Below are 20,743 nucleotides of genomic sequence, written 5' to 3'. Positions count from 1 at the left end.
TGATTACTGACTGGTCGGGAGGAGAACAACTAAGAGTTGATGCTATGCTTCCAGAATGTATGGCGCATCAGCAGTATATTTAAATGTCGCTCCGAGTTGTGTTTCATAAGCTTCTTTGTTCCTTGAGCTGTGCTTCTCACTGCTTCTGTAACTGTAGATTTTGTCTTCTCTTCTGCAGCTAGGCTATTTGACATAAGCAAAGTTGAAGTGGCCCTTTGCTTATTTGCCCACCTCCCCTTTCCACCTCCCTTGTGATTAAAGATAGATCACGGGGGGAGGGTTCACTCTGCCCAGCATCTTCACAGGGTTGCTTTGCAAAGATAGTTGGCCAGAGGAGGAACACCCTTAATTAAGATGCCATTCCTGGAGTGTGATCTCAGGATTTCCTGATACAATTTAAAGTTGTTCCATTTTATCCTCTCCTTCGTGGATGCTAAAACGCCTTATTCTCTCTATCAAATATTTGTTGAAAAACTAATTTGCATAGCAGTGTTATCCATTTTTGTGGCATCTTTTGAACTGCAGAAAATATTAGTAAGAAGACCAAAAAGAAAAGCTCTGGAGGGAAAGGGGGCAGGATGGATCATGGTGAAATACCTTGGGAATTGCTAGGCTAAGGGAATTTCAACAGGCCCTTTATTGCATAGTTCCTTGAGACATACTGTGGAGCCCAAGAAGAGGGAGAGACATGAGCATTTCCCGATCTTATTCGACCACAGGATCTTTTTGCCCTGAGCACCCAATGTATCTTCCAACATCCTAGGAAATGCAGTTTGGGAAATGCTTAATCACATGGTAGAAGCTGGAAGAGCTAATCCAAAATCATAGTTAAGGGATTTGTTGATCTTTCTTAGCATCACTTTGCAGCCAGTAGGGGACATGTATTTTTCTGCTGCCTTTACCTCTTGATGAGGTAGAAACAGTAGAATGTGGACCCAGAGGGAAGCCAGGAGTGAGGACATTGGGGGCTCTACGTGACCTGATTGGAGCTCATCAACGAGGCACCAAGATCAAGTGCCTTGAAAAGCAGTGATTAAACAAACAAGCAAACAAACCAAAAACAAGAGTTCTCCTGAAAAAGCCACTAAGTGAATGTGTAGAATTCTGTACTAAGGAATCACTATCTCCTTTTCAGTTCTTGGGGATGCCTAAGTTGATGCTTTCAACTCTGTATAGAAGTGGCTGGTGGGAGGGAGGGAGGGGAAAAACAGAATATACATGGAAAGTCTTCATTAGGAGAGACCCGGCCTTTTGGAAATGGCACTAAACCCCAAAATAGATGATATTTTTTAAAAATACAAATAAGTAAAACTTCCATTAAGTCCAGAAGAAAGAAGCAAGTGAGAAAAAGCAAACTGCTTTGTTTTTTTTTAAAAAAAAAAGATTCCAGTGCCTGTGCCATAGCCTCCAAGTATCTAGGAAACTTTAGCTCCCCCTGGCGGGTTCCGTAGAGTCAGAGCCTGCTGTTCCAGGTGGCCAGACCCTAGACAGGCCTGCTTACACCAGTCAATGAGGATCAGCCTTTAAAATCCATTCTTGCCCAGTAGTTTGTCCTGTGAAATGCTGAACTGCGGGGGACATAGCCAGACATAGTGTTCCCCCAATACGAGGGAAGAAGCCCCATAAAATATCAGATTGGCACTAAAGAAAGATGCCGGGTTTACTTGAATATGCAAAACTTTGGCCATGAATATGCCAGATTTATTTAGCTATTTCTTGAAACCTTTTTTTCTGGGCTGAGGCAAGGAAAAAATAACATTAGAGTTATACAAGTATATGGAGGTATTAGATATTTGAGGTATCGCTTCTCATTCTCTGATGATACATTATTTTAGGTGTGGTTATTAGAAATCAGTTTCCTTCTTTGATATATGCTGCATGTTGAATAAAGAAACTGATTTGTGTGTGTGAATGTATGTGTGTATGTGTGTATATGTCTGTGTGTATACAAAGTATATATTTAAAACTCAGGTGTATATGCCTCTGGCCAGAAGAGAAACTGAGTTACAATAGAAAAATTATCTAAAAGAGGCCAGGAAAGGCCTTGGCTCCCCAATCTTGAGCCCTTTTGTCCTTTGCTGAACAGTTTTGGTGGAACTGTGCCAAGTGGCCAGTTGCCACCCTCTGCATTGATCTTGCTGCAGAATGAACACCTGCCACCATGGCAAAATTATGTGCCCTCCAAGTATCCAACTTAGTATTCAAAAGTGCCAGGAATAAAACACCTGTTTCAAATAACCTGCTAACCTATGCCTTGTCCAAGGCCATTAGCCATTTCATAATCTCCTTTTTGTCCCATGTGATTTAATTTGAAAAAGCCATACTTATTTTTGGTGTAATTTGGTTGCCATTTGGTCAAGAATGCTCTTGTATTATTATTGAAGTCTGTTATATTGTTTATTGTAAATTTTTTAAAAGTATATGTAACTACAAATAAGACATCTCATTAAAATTCTAGTGATAAGGCAGAATTTCAGGATCTGGGAATGTAATTCCCCAGCAGTTTCTAGAATTGTTAATGTTGGTAATTGAGGATGGATTTAAGTAATGATATTTATCCAACTAATGGATAAATCTGCAGCATCTTATTTTGATGTGTAATTTAGGCTACATCTATGTATTCCTGCAGCAGATGGCTGACAATAACACCTCAGCCAGTTTGTCCATGTCATCCAAAACAATATATGACCTAGTTTACATATTGTTTTGTAACTATACGTTAGAAAATATAGAACATAAATTCTAGGTCAGAATTATGTATAATCAGCCCTTGTGGCTGAAACTAAGACATTGCTGCCGTCAACAGGAAGAATACCCATGGGATTCAAATGTGATTCCCCTGAGATTCAACCATGGCAGGACCTTGGAAGGTTCGGGGCCGATTGGCCCTCCTTCACAATGATGAAGTTTGCTTTGTGACTTTCAGCACATTTATATAAAAGGTGTGTACTCGAGAAATTAAGTGGCAGAATTTTTTTCTCAGTCACCGTTGGTAATCGAATTTATCACAAACAGTAGACTTGAAACAACAGAAGTTTATTCTCACACAGTTCTGGAGCCTCCAAGTTTGGAATCGAGGAATTGGTGGAGCCACGCTCCCTCCGGAGGATCTTGGGAAAATCCTTGCTTGCCTCTTCCCAGCTTCTGATAGCTCCCAGCAGTCCTTAGCATTCCTTGGCTTGTAGCTATGTCACCCCAATCTGCCTCTGTCATCACCTGGCCCTTCTTCTTTTTGTGTCTGTATGTCCTCTCCTCTTCTTATAAGGATACTAGTCATTGGATTTAGGGCCACCCCTAATCCAGAATGGTCTCATCTCAGTCCTTAACTAATTACACATGCAAAGACCCTCTTTATTGGTAAGGTCACATTCTGAGGTACCAAAGTAGACATGAATTTTGGAGGGCACTGTTCAACCCACTACACCCTCTTAGTTCTGCTTTATTTTCTTAGTGCTCGTTTCTTCATTAATCGCCCTTCAGTAACTATTTCAAAGGTTATTAGGAACAAATTTTGTTAGGAATGCCCAGCAGGCATATACATTGCTATATTTTGTGTCTGAACCCATAATTTTCTGATAAAAGAAAGTGATGATGAAATCACTTTTTGCCTGAAACTGTTTCTTGCAAAGTCATCTTTTTTAGAAAAATTGGAAGCCCATCTGCATATCTAGCATGGGGAATAGTTTGGTACTTAAACTCAATAGAACATTCATTCACTGAAAATGATTTTCAAAACTATACAGATAAAAACCTAATAATAAATTTTAAAAGCAGATGATATAATTTTATGTAAAAGATGTGAAATGTATATTCATATGGGAAAAAATACATAAGAATAAACAAAAATGAAAGCTTCGTTAGGATGGCAGGATTATGGATTACTTTATTATTTAATGTCTTGCTTTATTGGTTTTATCTTTGGTTTTAAGTGATTAAGGACTTATCCATTATTCCTACTGGAAGTACTACAAGTTACCCCTCAAGAGGGAGGGGCCGGCCCAGTGGCATAGTGGTTAAGTTCTCACACTCTGCTTTGGCTGCCCTGGTTGGCAGGTTCGGATCCTGGACATGGACCTATGCCACTTGTCAAGCTATGCTGTGGTGGCAACCCACGTACAAAAAACAGAGGAAGATGGGCACAGCTGTTGGTTTACGGCCACTCTTCCTCACACACACACACACACACACACACACACACACACACAAAAGCCATATACACTCTCCAGTATCCCACACTGGTTGTACATCATTAAAGATAAGCAATTATTTATTTCCTAACAAGCCAGCCCTGTGGGTCATCCACTGAATTGTGCCAGTGGGAAACTGAGGCAAAGTGTATCCAATGTGGGAGTGTGCTTGGAGGCCTGCACTGGGTAGGTCTTCTCCAGGGAAGGGCAGGAGAGTTCAGTGGGCACAGTCTAGGTTCACTTTGCCCCATAGCAGTGTGGATGTGTGGAGGGAGGAAGCATTTGGGAGTCAGACACAAATGGGCTAAAAGTCCTGAGCCTGCCCAGTACGTTTAGCACCACAGTAAGTGGGACGGCCAGGCTTCTCTGCTTCCATGTGACCCATATGAAGTCACAGCACCTCCTATGAAGTATTCTTATGAAAAGGAAAATCAAGCCTCTGAGCTGAATGACACAACAAGGAGGCATGGGGATTCAGAATGTGGGACATTTTATAGGACATCTGATCTGCCTTCTCAAGACGTCTATGCGTTATGAAAAATAAATAGTAGGAGGGACTATTCTAGATTAAAATACATTTCAGAGGCATAATTCTCAGAGACATTGTACAGACTATGTACCTTAATTCAAACAAACTAACTGTAAATAGGGGAAATATTAAGATGGGCCATGTATATATCATAGTAAGGAATTACTGCCGATTTTGTTGAATACAGGACTGGTATGGTTGGTTCTGAAAGAAAATGCTCTTCTTATTTAGAGGCACATAGAGAAGTAATTAGAATGAAAAGTTATGATGTTTGGAATTTGCCTTAAAATATTTCAGCAGAGAGAAGAAAGAGAAAGAAAAAAAGGATAGATAAAGGAAATGTGGCTAATTGTTTATAACTGTTGAGTCTTCATCATCAGTATATGGGGGGTTATTTTACTTTTCTCTGTACTTTTATGTATGTTTGAAAATTTTCATAATAAGGAGTTAAAAATAGGTGAATATATTCGTAGAATGTTAACTTCCAAAAAATGATTGTGATTTTTCCTAAGCGAGATTTAAGGGCTAATTTGTCCACATTCCCCATTATGAGACAAAGAATTCTTAGGGTCATGAGTGATAAGTAGACTCAAACCTTCTCATATACCATTGGTAGGGGAAAGTAAATTGATACAACTTCAGTGGAGGGCAATTTGGCAGTAAATCTCAAAAGGAGAAATACTCTTAGCCGTCATTTTAACTTCTAGGAATTTATCACATGGACGTATGAAAAGGCATGCTATCAGATGCTCAAGGTCATTCACTACAACACTGCTTTTTATAGAAAAGAAATGGAAGTAAACTGTCTATCAATAAGGAGCTGGTTATAAAAATTATACTCATTGAGAAAATGGAATATTTACACAGCCCTTGAAAGTCATATAATAGACCTTTATTGCTGATATGGAAATGTTTCCAAGATATATGAAGTTAAAAAATAAAAAAGAGGTACAGAAAACTATGAACCAATTTAGAGTTTTAAAAAATACTGATAAGGGACGGGCCCCATGGCCGAGTGGTTAAGTTCACGCACTCTACTTTGGTGGCCCAGGGTTTTGCTGGTTCGGATCCTGGGCCTGGACATGGCACTGCTCATCAGGCCATGCTGAGGCGGCATCCCACATGCCATAACTAGAAGGACCACAACTAAAACATACAACTATGTACTGAGGGGGTTTGGGGAGAAAAAGCAGGGAAAAAAAAAAAGACTGGCAACAGTTGTTAGCTCAGGTGCCAATCTTTAAAAAGAAAAATCCGATAAGAATAGAAGAAATGAATAACAATATATTGGGTGTAGGATTGGCAGGAGAGGAGATTTTTACTTTTTGTTTTATGTATTTGAATGTTTATCATGTGCGTGTGTTATTTTCTATTATAAAAAGAAAAAGAAAAAATTTAAACCAAGAAAAAATATCTTAAGAATGTAATTAGGAAGGTGATTCTGCTAGGGGAAAATTGATAAACATATAATTTAAAAAATTATGTAGTGTTTTAAGGTAACAAGAATAATTATTCCTTCCAAAGTATTGGTAAATTATATGAAATTCTGTTTGAAAGTACTTGGCACTCTTCAAACATCATGATATAAAGGATGAAATTTTACTATTTTTTAAGTGCAAGTTATAGCTGGGAAAATACTGGAGTGATATTTCAGTTTATCTACCATGGAACCAAAATTGGCTTTAAATATACATTAGCCTTCTGTATCTAAAAATAAGACAGTGTTGGTGGCATCTACTATGCTTCAAGTACTTTTTACATTCATCATCTCAGTGAATGCTTTAGGACCCCTTCAGAGTAGATGGTATCACTTCTAGTTTTCAGAGGAAGAAACTGAAGCTGGGGACATCAATCAGCTTGCTCAAAGTCACGCAAGTAAACAGTCAAGAACTCAGGGCAATTCACTTAGCTTGTCCTGCCACAATATCTCCTTTATTTGGGGAAGAACCAAAGGGAAAATAGGAAGAAGTCATCTGGCCTTTGATCCTTGCTTTACTTATTTCTTGTTCTCTGCAACTAGCTGTGCTTTCTGAATTTTGTCTGATATCCTAGGAAAAGGTACTTAACAGAAGGCATAATGGGGTTCTAGGATTATGAATAGTTGATCAGCTGAATTTTCTTGGATGTTTTCAATAAAACAGAGAATTAACAACTCACCTATTTTTTTTTCAGATATTGTAGATGCTTTATCAGATCCAAAGAAATTTCTTTCCATTACGGAAAAGAGAGCAGACCAAATGAGAGCTATGGGCATTGAAACTGTAAGTAGCAATGGTTGACTAAAGACAGCTGAGTTGGGGAAGTTTGGTTGTCAAACAGTGATAACAAGAGCCAGGCAAAGTAATAAATTAATATAATAAGCTTAAAGAGGATTTTTAAAATGGAACTTATCAATTCAACAAAATAGTTTCAAGGTCTATGAAAGTATACTATATTTAATAAAGTATGACCACCATCTGAAAAACTCACTTCATCACCAGTAGCTTAATTCACAACTGGGGACCCTTGACCCATTAGAAATGAAATGGAAAATAGCCATGACACTTTTAGGAACATTTAAAATGTAAGATGCTTTTGTGATACAGTAAAATGCCAGCTAACCCAATTCAGTGAATTAATGAAATTGGCATTTACTGTTGTTTCCTTTTTTAACAGTCTTGCATCCAACCTTTTCGCATTTCAGTGCATGCTTGGGTTGTTTCTTTGTTTTGAAGCTCCCTTTACTATACTCCTCAGTTTAGAGTGGAAGTAGCAATCTCTCCAGGAGCTAGAAAAAGAGAAGGTGTACCTTCAAAGAGTTGCATCTCCTTTCCTTGACTTCATCCTTTGCCTCAGGCCTGAGGGAACTGTCTGATGTCTATTTCTGCAGGCAAAGATCCCTTAAGGGAATGGAAGGCTAGGCAGGGGAGGGGAGGGCAGAAGCTGAATGGTACAGACTGGAGTCAGTAAAATACAGAGTGTGCAAGGCATTCAACCTTGAAGTGGCATTCATTTGGGGTAATATATACATTTCTGTTCTAGAGTGACATAGCTGATGTGCCCAGTGACACTTCTAAGAATGAGAAGAAAGGAAAGGCCAACACTGCCAAAGCAAACGTGACCCCACAGAGCAGCTCCGAGCTCAGACCGACCACCACAGCCGCCCTGGGGCCTGGCATGGAAGCCAAGAAAGGTAAAGCAGAGTTGTGTGGGCTCCTTACCTATTCTTGCCATTTTAGACTATTTTTAAAGAGTCTTTGATGAAGATATTAGGAATTGTTAATTTTGCCCATTTTCATTGCCAGTAAAACTCAGAACAGCATGTTTGCTTGTGGATTAGACAAACTTCTTAATTTCCCTGAGTGTTTAACAGAGAGTCAGCATTTGTGTTTCATCTGCTAGGTCCCCTGAACCTTAATTCCATTGGGTACAGTATCCATAGTTTTAGAAAATGTTTAAATTCAGTGTCCTTCATGGAAAGAACTTCCACACAGTGAACTTTGCTAGCTCTTCCAGATACCACTTCAGGCACGGATCTGGACAGGGAGTGGGCTCATGAACCAACAGAGTCATGATTGTTCAGACATTTCTAGATTCCCTTGTTGATAATTTCCCCCCAACAATAGATATTTAGCATCTATGCTTATTTATTTGTAAAATAATCAAATGGGCATTTGAAGGCCAATTCTCTGTGGTTACCTGTGGATGAAACAAAATATCATAAGAGGTGTCATCACAAAGAATTATGTGTCCCATGTGCTAACATTCAGCCGGTTTGGAGGGGAACAACTGTTCTGGTTATTTAAAGTTGAATTCCTTTCTTACTGGCTAGGCATCTGTTCTGATTGGATGGTGCACATCCCACACTGGTAATTAAATATTTTAAATGTCCTCTTTGACCATGAATCATTTACTAAGCTCACTCTTCCTACTATAATAAGAATTTCTCTATTTCCTAATGGTTTTTTACTCAGTATATTTATATTTGTCTCATTTATATGTAAATTCAGTGTCCTTGCGTGAGGGAATCAAGTTATTTGTACACTTAAGTAGAAACAGTGCTGAGTTTAAGGTAAGAAATGACAGGTTTTCCCAAACCAAAGGAGCATAGTAATTTAGCAGGAAACCAAGTGTGTGTTGAGCTTTGTGAAGCAAATTAGAAAATGAGACTGCACAAAAGTAGCCCAAATTGTACTTTGCCTGCAGTTGTTTGTCTGTTCTCTTCTGGAAAGAACATGGAACAAGGTAATGATACATGCTTTGGGCATTCCATTCCAGCACTGGTCATTATTAACGTTAGCCACTCAGACAGAGATAGACCGTAGGAAATGGGAGAGTTTTTGTTTAATTAAAGTTCTTGTATCACGCCCACTAGTACTTAAAGACATTAGTAATTATAGTGAGTTAAATGGCCTGAAAAACGGTGCTGTGTGGCCAGCTTCTCACAGACGACAGAAGTGATCCTAGTTCTAGAAGGGACCATGCTTGTGTTTAGAACTAACTTACCCCTGGTTCCAAATGAGGCTGCACTTGAAGGAGCCAAGCAGCTCTCAGTTCTACTCCAGTCTCCTCAGCAGACGCCCTGAGAAAGAGGGTCTACACACTGTTTCATTTGGGCCTTTTATTCAGGAAACTTGGAAGCCTACTCTAAGTGACAGTCCTAGGTTCTATGAGAACTGCCTTCAAATCTTCAGGGACCTCACGTGGCTAGAGGGGTAAGATAGGGCAGGCTCCACACAATGGCCAACCTAGGCAGTGGTCAGTGAGGGCTGACTACTCAGAAACAGGAGGAGTGAAGGTGTCCCTGCCAGCAAGGGTCCCAGAGAAGACTTGCGGATGAGATTGCAATTGAGCTGGGCCTGGAATCATAGGTCTGACTTGAGCAGGAAGAGAAGGTGAAGGAGCCAAGAGAAGGCATCCTAAGAGGAAGCAACTTAGGAAGTAACCTAGATTTAGGAAAAGGGGGCAGGGCGAATGCTGATAGGAAGTGGTGAATAGTTCACTTTTCCTGGTCTGGAAAGGGTCTGGGACCACCCTGAGAAGGCAGTGGGGAATGCCAAAGGATTTTTTAAGGAAGATTAAAACAGTCATGGCAGAAGAACTCATTAAAAGGGGGATATAGATGCTAAGGGCCAGATAAAAATTTGGGGCATGATGCTGGACGAGGGAGTTGTGCTAGAAAAGGAAAAGGTTAGAGGGAACAGGAACGAGATGAGGGTAAAAGGCACCCATGATGGATGTGAGTAAAGTTGACAGTATGGAATTTGTGGTCAGAAAGAGGCACCTCTAAGTTACTGGTTATGGAGGAGGGACAGTTTCAAGCAAAGTGAATATACCATTTATAGCTGTCAGTGGAAGGTGAGGTCAAGTGGAGATGAAGGTTTCTAGAATTGAAAGCATCATAGAAATGAGAAGGAAAGCAATGAAATGGAGGATTCTTCTCATAGCTATTGAATCACTATGTTGGATGCTTGGGAATGCCTACATAGGAAAACCAAGAGCCAGATACTGGAGTTCATGGAGCAGTGAATGTACAACCCAGAAGGACACATGTGGAGGTAGCCAGGCTCAACTGAGCCTGCTATAAGTGAGGGGCCTGTTCTTTTAGGGGAACATGGTAGCTTTTAGGGGAATGGCATACAAGTACGAGACAGAAGTTTATAGGTGTTCTTCCAATTCTTCTCTATGACTTGGGGGATGAGTGGGAGGGAGTCAGGAAATAAACTCTACTCCAATGGCCTTTGTGGGAAGAGATGTCATTTGAGAAGGCAAGCTTCTGTTTGCCCTCTAGAGAATTGTCTTTGTTTGGGTTGCCCCAAAGCAGACCCTGAGACATGGTTTCCAGTGCAGTTAGGGTTTGAGGGGTGTAATGGACACAGGTAGAGGCAGGGGGAAGTGATACAAGGAAGGAAAGAGAGCCAATAATCAGAGTGTTCTCAAGTTACTTACCACTAAGGCACCTGGAGCTTAACCTCTGGGGAAACTCTGGGGGCTGGTGTTGGACACACACCTCAGAGGCGTCCTCCTGGAGGGGTGAGGGAGTTGGGAATTCTGACTCTGGTCAGCCTTTCGTTGAGAGCTCCTGTGGGAGGGATAAATTCCCTAAGGATTCTAGATTGGTAAAAGGACAGTAAAGCACGTTTTGGAGGAAAGAGAGTCCTCAGGTAAGGAAATGCAGGTACTGGTGTTGGAAGTCAACTAAAGTGAGCTGACTTGGAGGCAGCGAGATGTGTGGGCGCCGCCCAGCAGCGTTGGCTGCAAACATCTGTGAAAGTGAGAAATCGTGACGTTCTAAATGGTTTCTCTTAGAAATGCAGACAAACAGCAGTAACTGCACCGATGCTCTTGACTTTTTCTTTAATTTTAAGCATACAGAATTAAGAAAACTCAGCTCCTAATTGATCTCCAAGTTATGGTTTGAGAAAAGACATGTTATTTTTAATGAGCTTTGTTGATAAGAACAGAAAACTTTACATAGTGAGGGGCCAGCCCAGTGGCATAGTAGTTAGGTTCACATGCTCCACTTCAGCGGCCCGGAGTTTGAGATTCAGATCCTGGGCATGGACCTACGCACCGCTTATCAAGCCATGCTGTGGCAGGCATCCCACATATAAAGTAGAGGAAGATGGGCACAGATGTTAGCTCAGGGCCAATCTTCCTCGGCAAAAAGAACATAGGCAGTGAATGTTAGCTCAGGGCTAATCTTCCAAAAAAAAAAAACAAACAAAACTTTATGTAGTGAAACTTCAACTAGCCACAATCTTTGGATCCCAAAATATTCCACATAACCCTACTTTCACACCAGGGAAGGCTGGAGGCCTGCACTGTCCAATATAGTAGCCACTAGCCACGTGCGGCTATTTAAACTGAAAAATTAAAATGTGAATTTTTAGTTATACTAGCCACATTTCAGGTGCTCAAGAGCCACATGTGACTAGTGGCTATCCGTTGGGCAACTCACATATGGAACATTTCTGCTATTATCTAAAGTTCTATCAGACAGGCGGCTCTAGACATACAGATAGAACTGAGCATGTACCAATTCCTGTTCTGTAGAGCGCAGTGTTTTTCTAACGAAATTATTTCTAGGGCTAAAATTTTTACAAGTTATTTGTGTCTCTCTCAGAAAACACAAAACCAAACCTATGTTTTCATAGGTTCCTGTTGATCAAGGTTTAGTTGAACCAAGACCAGAAAAAGCATCTCATCAGACTGGATCAAACTCTTAGTATTTGTTAGATTTCTGGAGGGGGCCTGGCCCTGTGGCTAAGTGGTTAAGTTCACGTGCTCTGCTTCGGCCACCCAGGGTTTCACCGGTTCAGATCCTGGGCCCAGACATGGCACCGCTCAACAAGCCATACTGAGGTGGCATCCCACATGCCACAACTAGAAGGACCTACAACTAAAAATACACAACTATGTACCCAGGGGGCTTTGGGAGGAAAAATAAAATCTTTTTAAAAAATCCTTAATTAATTAGATTTCTGGAGGACCTTGCATACCCCCCAGTCCATATGTTCATTTCACAGACAAGAGTCACAAAGACCCAAAGATAGAGAGCTCTTAGCTATCCAGGATTCACTCCTCTGCCCTACACTGCCTCTCACTGTCCTCAGTAAAGCAGGGAGTTAGCTTGTGATGTCAGGCTTAAGAGCCCAGAGAGCAACCCCATATTCCCTTGACACCCCTATCATAAAGTGTTTGAGATCACAAGACTGATTTCTCTCAGCCACAGCTCTCCTTTTCCAGCCTTACCGCCCACACACTGGTTGTGCACATCTTAAAATGGATAAAACAGAAAAACAAGAGCCTGGAACTCAATACTGATCATTCTTGGATATCTCAGCCCTAGCCTTTGGGATTCTAATGGAAATCGATTATAGTACAGAGTGCACATTCATTTTGTTTGCCTAAGATGACAATCTGCAATCAAACAGAATGTTTGGGATTCTTCTCCAAGTCGTTGCCATGACGACACCTGGCTTGGCATCACTCAGATAGCAGGATAACTTAGTATATTACTCCAGATCTTCATGACCGCATCCTGTTATATAACAGTTTGATTTCATTATTTCCTATATGTTGAAGGCATTGCTTTGCTCAAAAGCATATTGCTGAAATGCTAACATTAAATGCGGTAAAAGAAAGAAGCTGAAAAAATGTTTTGTTCTTCAATGATTATGAAGTTGGAAATAGAGTTGGGAGTTAGATGACTGGTATGATGTGCCTTGAAATGCAAAGACAAGGGTAACTGTAATAGATGCTGTTACTCCTAGTCAGATCTCCTTTTTGGGGTCAGTGCTGCATCCCCCAGCTGCTAGGAGTGTTGGCCAATTGCAAATCACCGCTACAGTTTTATCCCTAGAGTTGCCCTCAGATCATGGAAGTTCTCTTGCCTAGAAATGCCTGGAAGGTTCTGTAAAACCTCTGACACCCTCAGCTGATGATATGGGGTTACAAAAGCTCAGTCTCCTTACCTCGTGGTAGAGCAACTCTGGAGGGCCATTTATGCTAAAGAGCTCCCTGTAGGATCAGACTGAGGCTGGATTTCAGCTAGAAATACACTCGACCTTCTTCCTCTGCCCTGTCCTGCTTCTCACTCCCTCAGAGGGTCTTCCTGAGAGCCTTTTCTCAGTAAATCACATGCACATGAACCCTCACCTCAGGCTCTGTGAGTAGGGAACTTGACCTAAGACAATAAGCATTTCAGCTAAGTGTCTAGTTAATTTCTTTGTAATGCACAGTGACTTAATTTTTTTTTTTTTTTAGGTATTGAACTTATCCCTCAAGTAAGGATAGAAGATTTAAAGCAGATGAAGGTAAAATTGCTTGGTCATTTTGCAAGCACTCTTGAATTACACATATTGGTGAAACCAACGTATTTTTGTTTCTCACCAGCTATAATCATTGTTGTAGTGCTACAGAAAACTTATTTTGGATCCTCTTTGTTTTTTCCACAGGCTTACTTGAAGCATTTAAAGAAACAACAGAAGGAGCTAAATTCTTTAAAGAAGAAACATGCAAAGGTACAGTGTTTTGTGTGTGCGTGCCTATGTGTGCGTAGTTTTGTTTGTTTTTTCCTTTTAGCTCCCTGAGGAAAACCTCAAGCTACTGTTTTGTGTTGTGGACTGAGGAATTCTTCACAGCCAAAACACTCCTTAGAAACTGATTCCAGCCAACTGGACAGTATTAGCTTCATTTTAACTGGTTAGAAAAGGAAATTAAAAAGCAGAATCCATTTGGGATCGGTTGTCACTGATTTGTGATGCGCATTTCTAACAGTTATTTCAAAAGCATATCAAAAAACCCATTGAAAAATTGTTGAAGAATATGACTTCATCTAAACTAGCGGGCCATACCCAGACTATTGAAAACCCGCTGGCAATCCTAGCCTCTAAGTACCGGAGTTCCCTGGGCTCTGGCAAATGGGCTGCCACACACGGTGCATGCAGGGAGAGGCTGCTGAGTTCCAGACTTCTCACCCCGGCACCTAGAGAGAGAACTCTTCTCACTTTTCCCCCATCATGGCCTACTTCTGAAATATAGTTGTTTTTCCTTTTTACCCATAAGAAGAGTCTTTTGACAGTGATTGTGAGAATTTATAAGAGCTAGTTGCAAATTTAAGAGAATAGCAGGAGGTGGCCTTGGAAATTCTCATGTAGGTTGGAAAACTTCACAGCCCTCAGCATCATCCTGCTTTCCAGTGTCCCCTCCCAGAGAAAGGAAGACAGCCTAATACCTCTTTCCTTATTAAGGTATGTCACAGCAGTGGCTGCCACCGGAAGCATAATGTGTGTCCTCTTCCATTAAGGGCAATGAAACCAAGAGAGACTTAATTTCCTACCTTGAAAGGACTTCTGAGTTCTTTTAAACTAATCTTGCATTCCCAATTCTTTATACTCTGACCCAAGCCTCAAACCATGGCATGTCCTGCAGAGCTGGACTTGAGAGATGTACCTCTGACTTACTCCAGATAGTAAGATGCAAAGAGCGTGTTCAGGAACTCTGTCATTTCTTTAGCGATTTATGCTCCTTTGAGAAATTCGGCCTCATCTTGGCCTAGTAATATCTGTTGATGTAGAGGTCGCTTCAAAGACTGTTCCTAAATTTCATGAATAATTCCATCCAATGGAATTCCTTTCATTGCCCCTAAGGAAAACTTGCCACAGATTTTCATAAATGTGGGACTATGGGAGACACAGCTAAAGTGGTGATTTCAATTTTGTTGGCCTTTGGCACCAGCTTTCAATATTCAAAGGCAACAGAAAAAAAAAAGAGAAAAGGAAATGAGAATGCAACTTAAGTGACTTTAGTTCATTAGGAATGGAGTTGGTACCCACATGGCAAGGCATCATCCAACACATTTTCCTTCTGTTGAAATTGGATCTCTGTCGTTGAGGCAGGCATCTCAGTGGCCTTTGGGCCACTTGGAAACTTGAACATTTTGGCCTCACACTCACTTAATATTTCCTTGAGGCATGACCGGGAAATATACTGTGAATGATAATAATAATAACGATAATAATAGCAGCTAGAATTTTTGCATGCTGAGTATTTTCCAGATGCTGTGTGCAGCACTTTACATTTATTATCTCATTTAATACTGTCTACCCTATAAGGCACAGGCTAAGTCCCCACTTTGCACGTGTGGAAATTAAGATTAGGGAGGTTAAAAAATTTAACTAATGTCCAGCACTAGGGAGTAGCAGAGCCATTATTTGAACCCAAATCATCTGAGTCTAGAACTCAGATTTTTCTGTGGAGAATTTTGGATGCTTCAATAAATAAACAAGTTCCCCTCATTGCAGCAATGCAGTGGCAGCACAGGGGATGTTATGTAAATCTCCATCTGGTTTGGACAGTGTCAGTATACTGGTTACCTGGACAGCTACTAAGGAAGGATGCTCCTCAGTTCTTTAGAACGTGACCTGCATAATACTGAGCAGAGTTGTCTGTTGATTCTCGTGTCTACCTTTGCGTCCACACTGACTCAGGTCAGTTAACAGGCCTATCTGGTTAGTCAGAAGAGCGGCAAAGACGCTGTCTTAGTCAGCTTGGGCTACTACGGCAAATTACCGTAGACCAGGTGGCTTAAACAAAGACATTTATTTCTCACAGTTCCGGAAGTTAGAAGTCCAAACTCAAGTGCAGCAGATTCAGTGTCTGATGGGGACCCTGTTCCTGATTGCAGGCAGCCTCCTCCTTGTATCCTCACATGGTAGAGAGAGCTGTCATCTTTCTCCTGTCTCTTCTTATAAGGTCACCAATCCCATTCATGGGGGCTCCACCCTCATGACCTAATTACCTCCCTAAGGCCTCACTTCCAAATTCCATCACGTTGAGAATTAGGGCTTCGACATAAGAATTTGGGAGGGACACAAGAATTTAGTCCACAGCAGGTGAAAAAGTGTTCTGCGAGACAGTTGATGGGTGGCTTGGGTAGCTCTTCTCCACCTCAGACACCACCTGCTTCCTTCCTTCCGTTTTCTTCACACTCGTAGGCAGGGAAATGCTCGTATTACTTAGTAACCAGTAAGTCCCAGATGGCCAAAAGGATCAAAGTTGCCATCATTTTCAGAAAACAACCTTGAGTTTCTTAGAGCCCCACATTATAATAGAACCAGAACCTCAAAGAAGATTTTAAGTTTCCCTAAATCCTACCGCCTAAGTTTGCGTGGACTTTCATAACAGGTCCCGTGTGGTTTTTTGGAGGAAGCCTTCACAGTTCCTTAGGTCGAGCAGCAGAGCTAAGTTGCCCCAGTCACATGTGCAGTGCTTGCCTGTTGCTTTCAGAAGCATTTCTGAGCAGGGGAATGCATTTCACGGCTTGCTTTCATACCCTCAGCTACTTCACAAGTTCAAGTTACAAGTGTGTGATTATAAGCTTATGAATGAATTCCTTCTCCCACGTTAAATACACAGGGAACCCACTTTTTTATTCAACCTGCTTTGGCTGTATAATTTATGCACTCTGAATTTTGTAGTATTTTTGTATAAAACTACTACTGTGAATAATGTTAACATTTATTTCATGCCACTTTTGTGTTACGCATTTTATGTATATTCCCAAATCCTCACAACATCCCTGAAGTCTGCATTTTAGACATGAATGAAGTGAAATTCAGAGAAGTGAGTCCCTGGCCTAGAGCCGTACAACTCGTGAATGCTGGTTATAACTAAAGTGCTTTTCATCTACTTTAACTGTCCAAGGGCTTTGCAAATAATTTTTTTCAAATAATTAGATCTTCCTGTCTGTAAACTCCGTAATATTTCAGTCTGTAATATTTCCCAAATATTTTCCACTGTCTCATCTGAGCCAGCTTGTAAGATGAAGGATATATATGAATATTTACTTGCCTGATATGTGCTGAGGCCTACTTGACTAACACACTTGTCTTTAAAAATGAAAAAAGAAAAGCTGTTGAAGAAAGTGGAAGGATGTGACAAACCTATCATCATTAGACACACTTACTGCCTGATCTCCATTTGATCGTGTTTCTCCTAACACTAATTTTCTGCCTGTCAATACTTTTAAAATGGTAAAACTAGCTAATCTACATTGAGGTTTACTTAAGCACTTATTCTTAGGTATTCTTGTAACAATTCCATGAAGTACTATAATTATATTAACTTGTATCAGTTAGCCTTTGCTGGGTAACAAACTAATGTAAGTGACTTCAGACAACAGTCATGTATTTAGCTCACAGTTTTGTGGGTCAGCAGTTTGGGCTGGCTTCAGCTGGATGATTCTTCTGGTCTCAGCTGAGGTCACTCCTGCACCTGCTGTCATTGTCAGTTTGGCAGGTGGTGGGCAGATGTAGCGGGCTGGCTGTTTTGGAAGACTTCTCCTGAGCCACTTCCTCTCTGCTTTATGTGGTCTTTTATCTTCCAGCAGGCTAGTCCAGACTTACTCAGATAACAGGGGTCCCAGGAGACCAAGCAGAAGCAGGCAAGGCTTCTTGGGGCCTCAGCTCAGAATGGCACACCATCACTTCCACCTTGTTCTCTTGGCTAAAGAAAATCCTGAGGCCCAGAGTTGAGGGTTGAGGACTCTACCTCTCTTGACAGGAGGAGCCAGAAAGTCACATTGCTAAGTGGGGGTGGATGCAGAGAGGAAAAAATTGTGGCCATTTTTGCAACAGTCTACCAACCATTTGACAGATGAGATAATTTACACTTAAAAGAAACACAAGTTGGCTAAATTGCCTAGCCTTTAAAGGTGGAGCCAGGATTTGAATCAAAATTCTATCTGACTCCAGAATTCAAGCTCTTAACCACTATGCAGGTTTGCCTCTGACTTTTCCCACGTTAATTTATCTTTCCACACATCTTGGTGGTCTTAGTGAAAGCGCTTTAAGAGCAATCATGAGTCTCTCACGGCACATATATCTTGGCTTCCTTTGGGACTGATTTTTCACATATGATTCTTGGGCCAAGAGCTGGAGGTTACGTAAAATTCCATATTCTTGTGCCCATCAGAGTCTTAGTTATAATCTCCAAGGAGAGGTCTATGAAATACATTTTAAATAAACTCCTCTCCTACACACAATTAATTTTGAGAACTGTTTCTTTAGGAATATTGTTTAACACTCTTTACTGTCCCTCGGTCCCTTAGTGGAAACCCCACCAATTGCCTGCAAGATGCAGTTCAGACCCCTTTAAAAAACAAGTTCTACCCTGTTGTCAAGCAATAGTGAGAATAAATTCCCCCAGCCTTTCTGTGAAACAACATCTACAACACTTTTATAACAGTTTTGAAGCCCACCCAAGATGGGGCTGACTAAGGTTGCCATCCCAAACCCTTAGGTTGTAAAATAACTACCAAGGAGGGAAGGTAGCCTGAGCTGCACCCTCCCAACCACAGTGCCCACGCTTCCTCCTTGGCACTTGGTAGCTAAGAGCAAAGACCAGTACTTAGTCCACATTCAGTGATGGTAGGGCACTCTCAGCTCTTACATATCAGCCTCGGTCGGTAATAATGCCAATAATGTCAGACCTATAGGGAAGCAGAGAATCCATGAACTAAATCTCGGTGGTTTAAGAAGTAAATGTCTCATCCAAAAGAGAATCTATTTCCAAACTTGAAGGGTAGCTGCAGGATGGAGGCACAACAGTGGTGTGAATATGAACAGCTGCCATTTGTAAAAGAAAGCCATAGAAACAGGTGGATGATCTGCTGCTAAGAGAGTGAGAAGAAATGACCATTAGCCCCAAATGAGATCGAGATGCTATTAACATGCCTAGTTTTTGGAAAATGCCAGTGGTCAATTGCTTTTGACCCTGTGAATGCAGCTGGCTATCAGACTTCTATTTGTCTCTCACTTTCTAGAATCACCTCTTCAGTTTGTAATGGAAACTGGGGGGATGGTTTTCAAGTATCTGTTAGATGAGACACAGAAAAAGCAGAGCTAAGCAACAGTGATCCACCCTAGCACATGACTCATTAGGTCCAGAACCGTTTGCTTTCCTGAGACAAGCATGCTTTTCAATTGTCTGATGTGGTCAAATCCTTAGGACAAAAAGTTTAAAACCCAAAGTTGGATAATTACTCCCAGTAACATGTTAGAAGAAGAATTACAACTCAGTTGCCTCTAGGGACCAGGCATGAAGACCGTTGCCCAGGTATAGTAAACAGGGGAGTGCTCATTCCTGTTCAAAGGGGAAGTCAGATTTAGCTGCCACCATTGGTACCTCGAGAGGCCAGGGGCCCGCTCTGTTCTCTAAAGGAGAGCTATAAAATCTGAAATTGTATATGAATTTCCTGATCTTTTAATAGTGGCCACTACTTCAGTCTTTTCTTCAAATACAATGTAGACCAAAAAAAGAAAAAAATCTGAAAAACTACATCTGTAGATTGGATGTGGCCCTTGGGTCACCAGGTTGCACAATTTGCAACATCACTATTAGGTGAGTCAAATTAAATGCCTGCGAAACCAACTAAAATTTGGCATTTCAGTAAAACTAGTAATGGAAAATTTGCTCTTTGCTAGGCAAGCAAGTTAGCTGATAACACCAAGCCTGCTGTTAAAACTCATCAATTGTAATTCATGGTAAGACCTCAGTAACAGACTTACAACTCTGTTATGAAGTAGAAAGGGCCGGAGACACAGCACCCACGCACAGAGGCAGCTTACTGGTAATCTCAGAGTTACACACTGAGCAGACATGATTTGCTCAGATTTTTCAGCATCATCTGTGATGTAATAATTACACCCATAATCACATCAGTCACAAGAATGAATTGCAACAGAATTTTCTCCCAAAAGAAGCTGAATTTACTCTTCGATGAGAATCATATACAAATTCTGCTAAAAGTTATACATTTATTCCCCCTAAAATGTCCCAGTTAAGATCGACTTTAAAGTCAGCACATTGAATTTTGGTACTCTTGACCCGACTGAATGAAAAAGATGTATGTCTCTTCTATAGTGTCTCACGATTTAGGTGTTTTTTTTTTTTTTTTTTGAGTTAAAATGAGCTTAGAGATCTTTTCCTGGCTCCTCCCCAGGAAGCTGAGTCTTGACCCCGTCACATGATGATCGTTAATTCAGATCCTGGTTCCTTTGTGGAAGGAGAAGTGGTGTCTGAGAACCAGATTATCCAAAAACACTTCAGTCATCACTGCCTACCACACAGGGAATAGCATTTTGAGCACAGAAGGAAACACGGATAATTTTTCAAGACCAGCTTTCTTCTTATTTGTATTAACTATAATCATTTTAATTCAATATGCTTCTAATTTTTGAAATTATTTCTACATACATTAGATAACTTTGCAGCTCATCACAATTCCATGAATTAGGGTGGGCAAACAGATCTTGTTCAGTTTTCTAATAAAGAAGTTGAGGCCTGGAAAGATTTATATATGTTAAACAAAGCTGCTGGCTGGCTTATTATTGACTGAGCCCGGACTGGAATCCTCTTGCTACTTTCCCATGCTAATTTTTTATTCATGCAACAGATCTTTATTGAGCATGTGTTTTGTACCAAGCTTTGTGCTGTGTACTAGTGAACAAGAAGACTTCTCCTGCTCTTGTAGAGCATATTT

General features: G+C 40.9%; 1 protein-coding gene across 13 annotated transcripts in view; it reads left to right on the top strand.

Annotated features, from left to right (window-relative positions):
* Positions 1–20,743, top strand: part of PLCB4 (phospholipase C beta 4) — a 381,489-nt gene that overhangs the window by 340,185 nt on the left and 20,561 nt on the right. For all 13 annotated transcript variants that reach the window (XM_070485569.1, XM_070485568.1, XM_044747972.2 and 10 more), the window contains 4 exons: positions 6,889–6,977; positions 7,738–7,888; positions 13,465–13,514; positions 13,656–13,721. In XM_070485569.1, the coding sequence (XP_070341670.1) occupies positions 6,889–6,977; positions 7,738–7,888; positions 13,465–13,514; positions 13,656–13,721 (356 nt within the window). The remainder of the gene's footprint in view (positions 1–6,888; positions 6,978–7,737; positions 7,889–13,464; positions 13,515–13,655; positions 13,722–20,743) is intronic.

The sequence above is a fragment of the Equus asinus genome, chromosome 15, assembly GCF_041296235.1.
Source record: "Equus asinus isolate D_3611 breed Donkey chromosome 15, EquAss-T2T_v2, whole genome shotgun sequence".
Lineage (NCBI taxonomy): Eukaryota > Metazoa > Chordata > Mammalia > Perissodactyla > Equidae > Equus > Equus asinus.
Note: the sequence above shows the minus strand (reverse complement) of the source record. Positions and strands in the feature narration are given on the sequence as shown.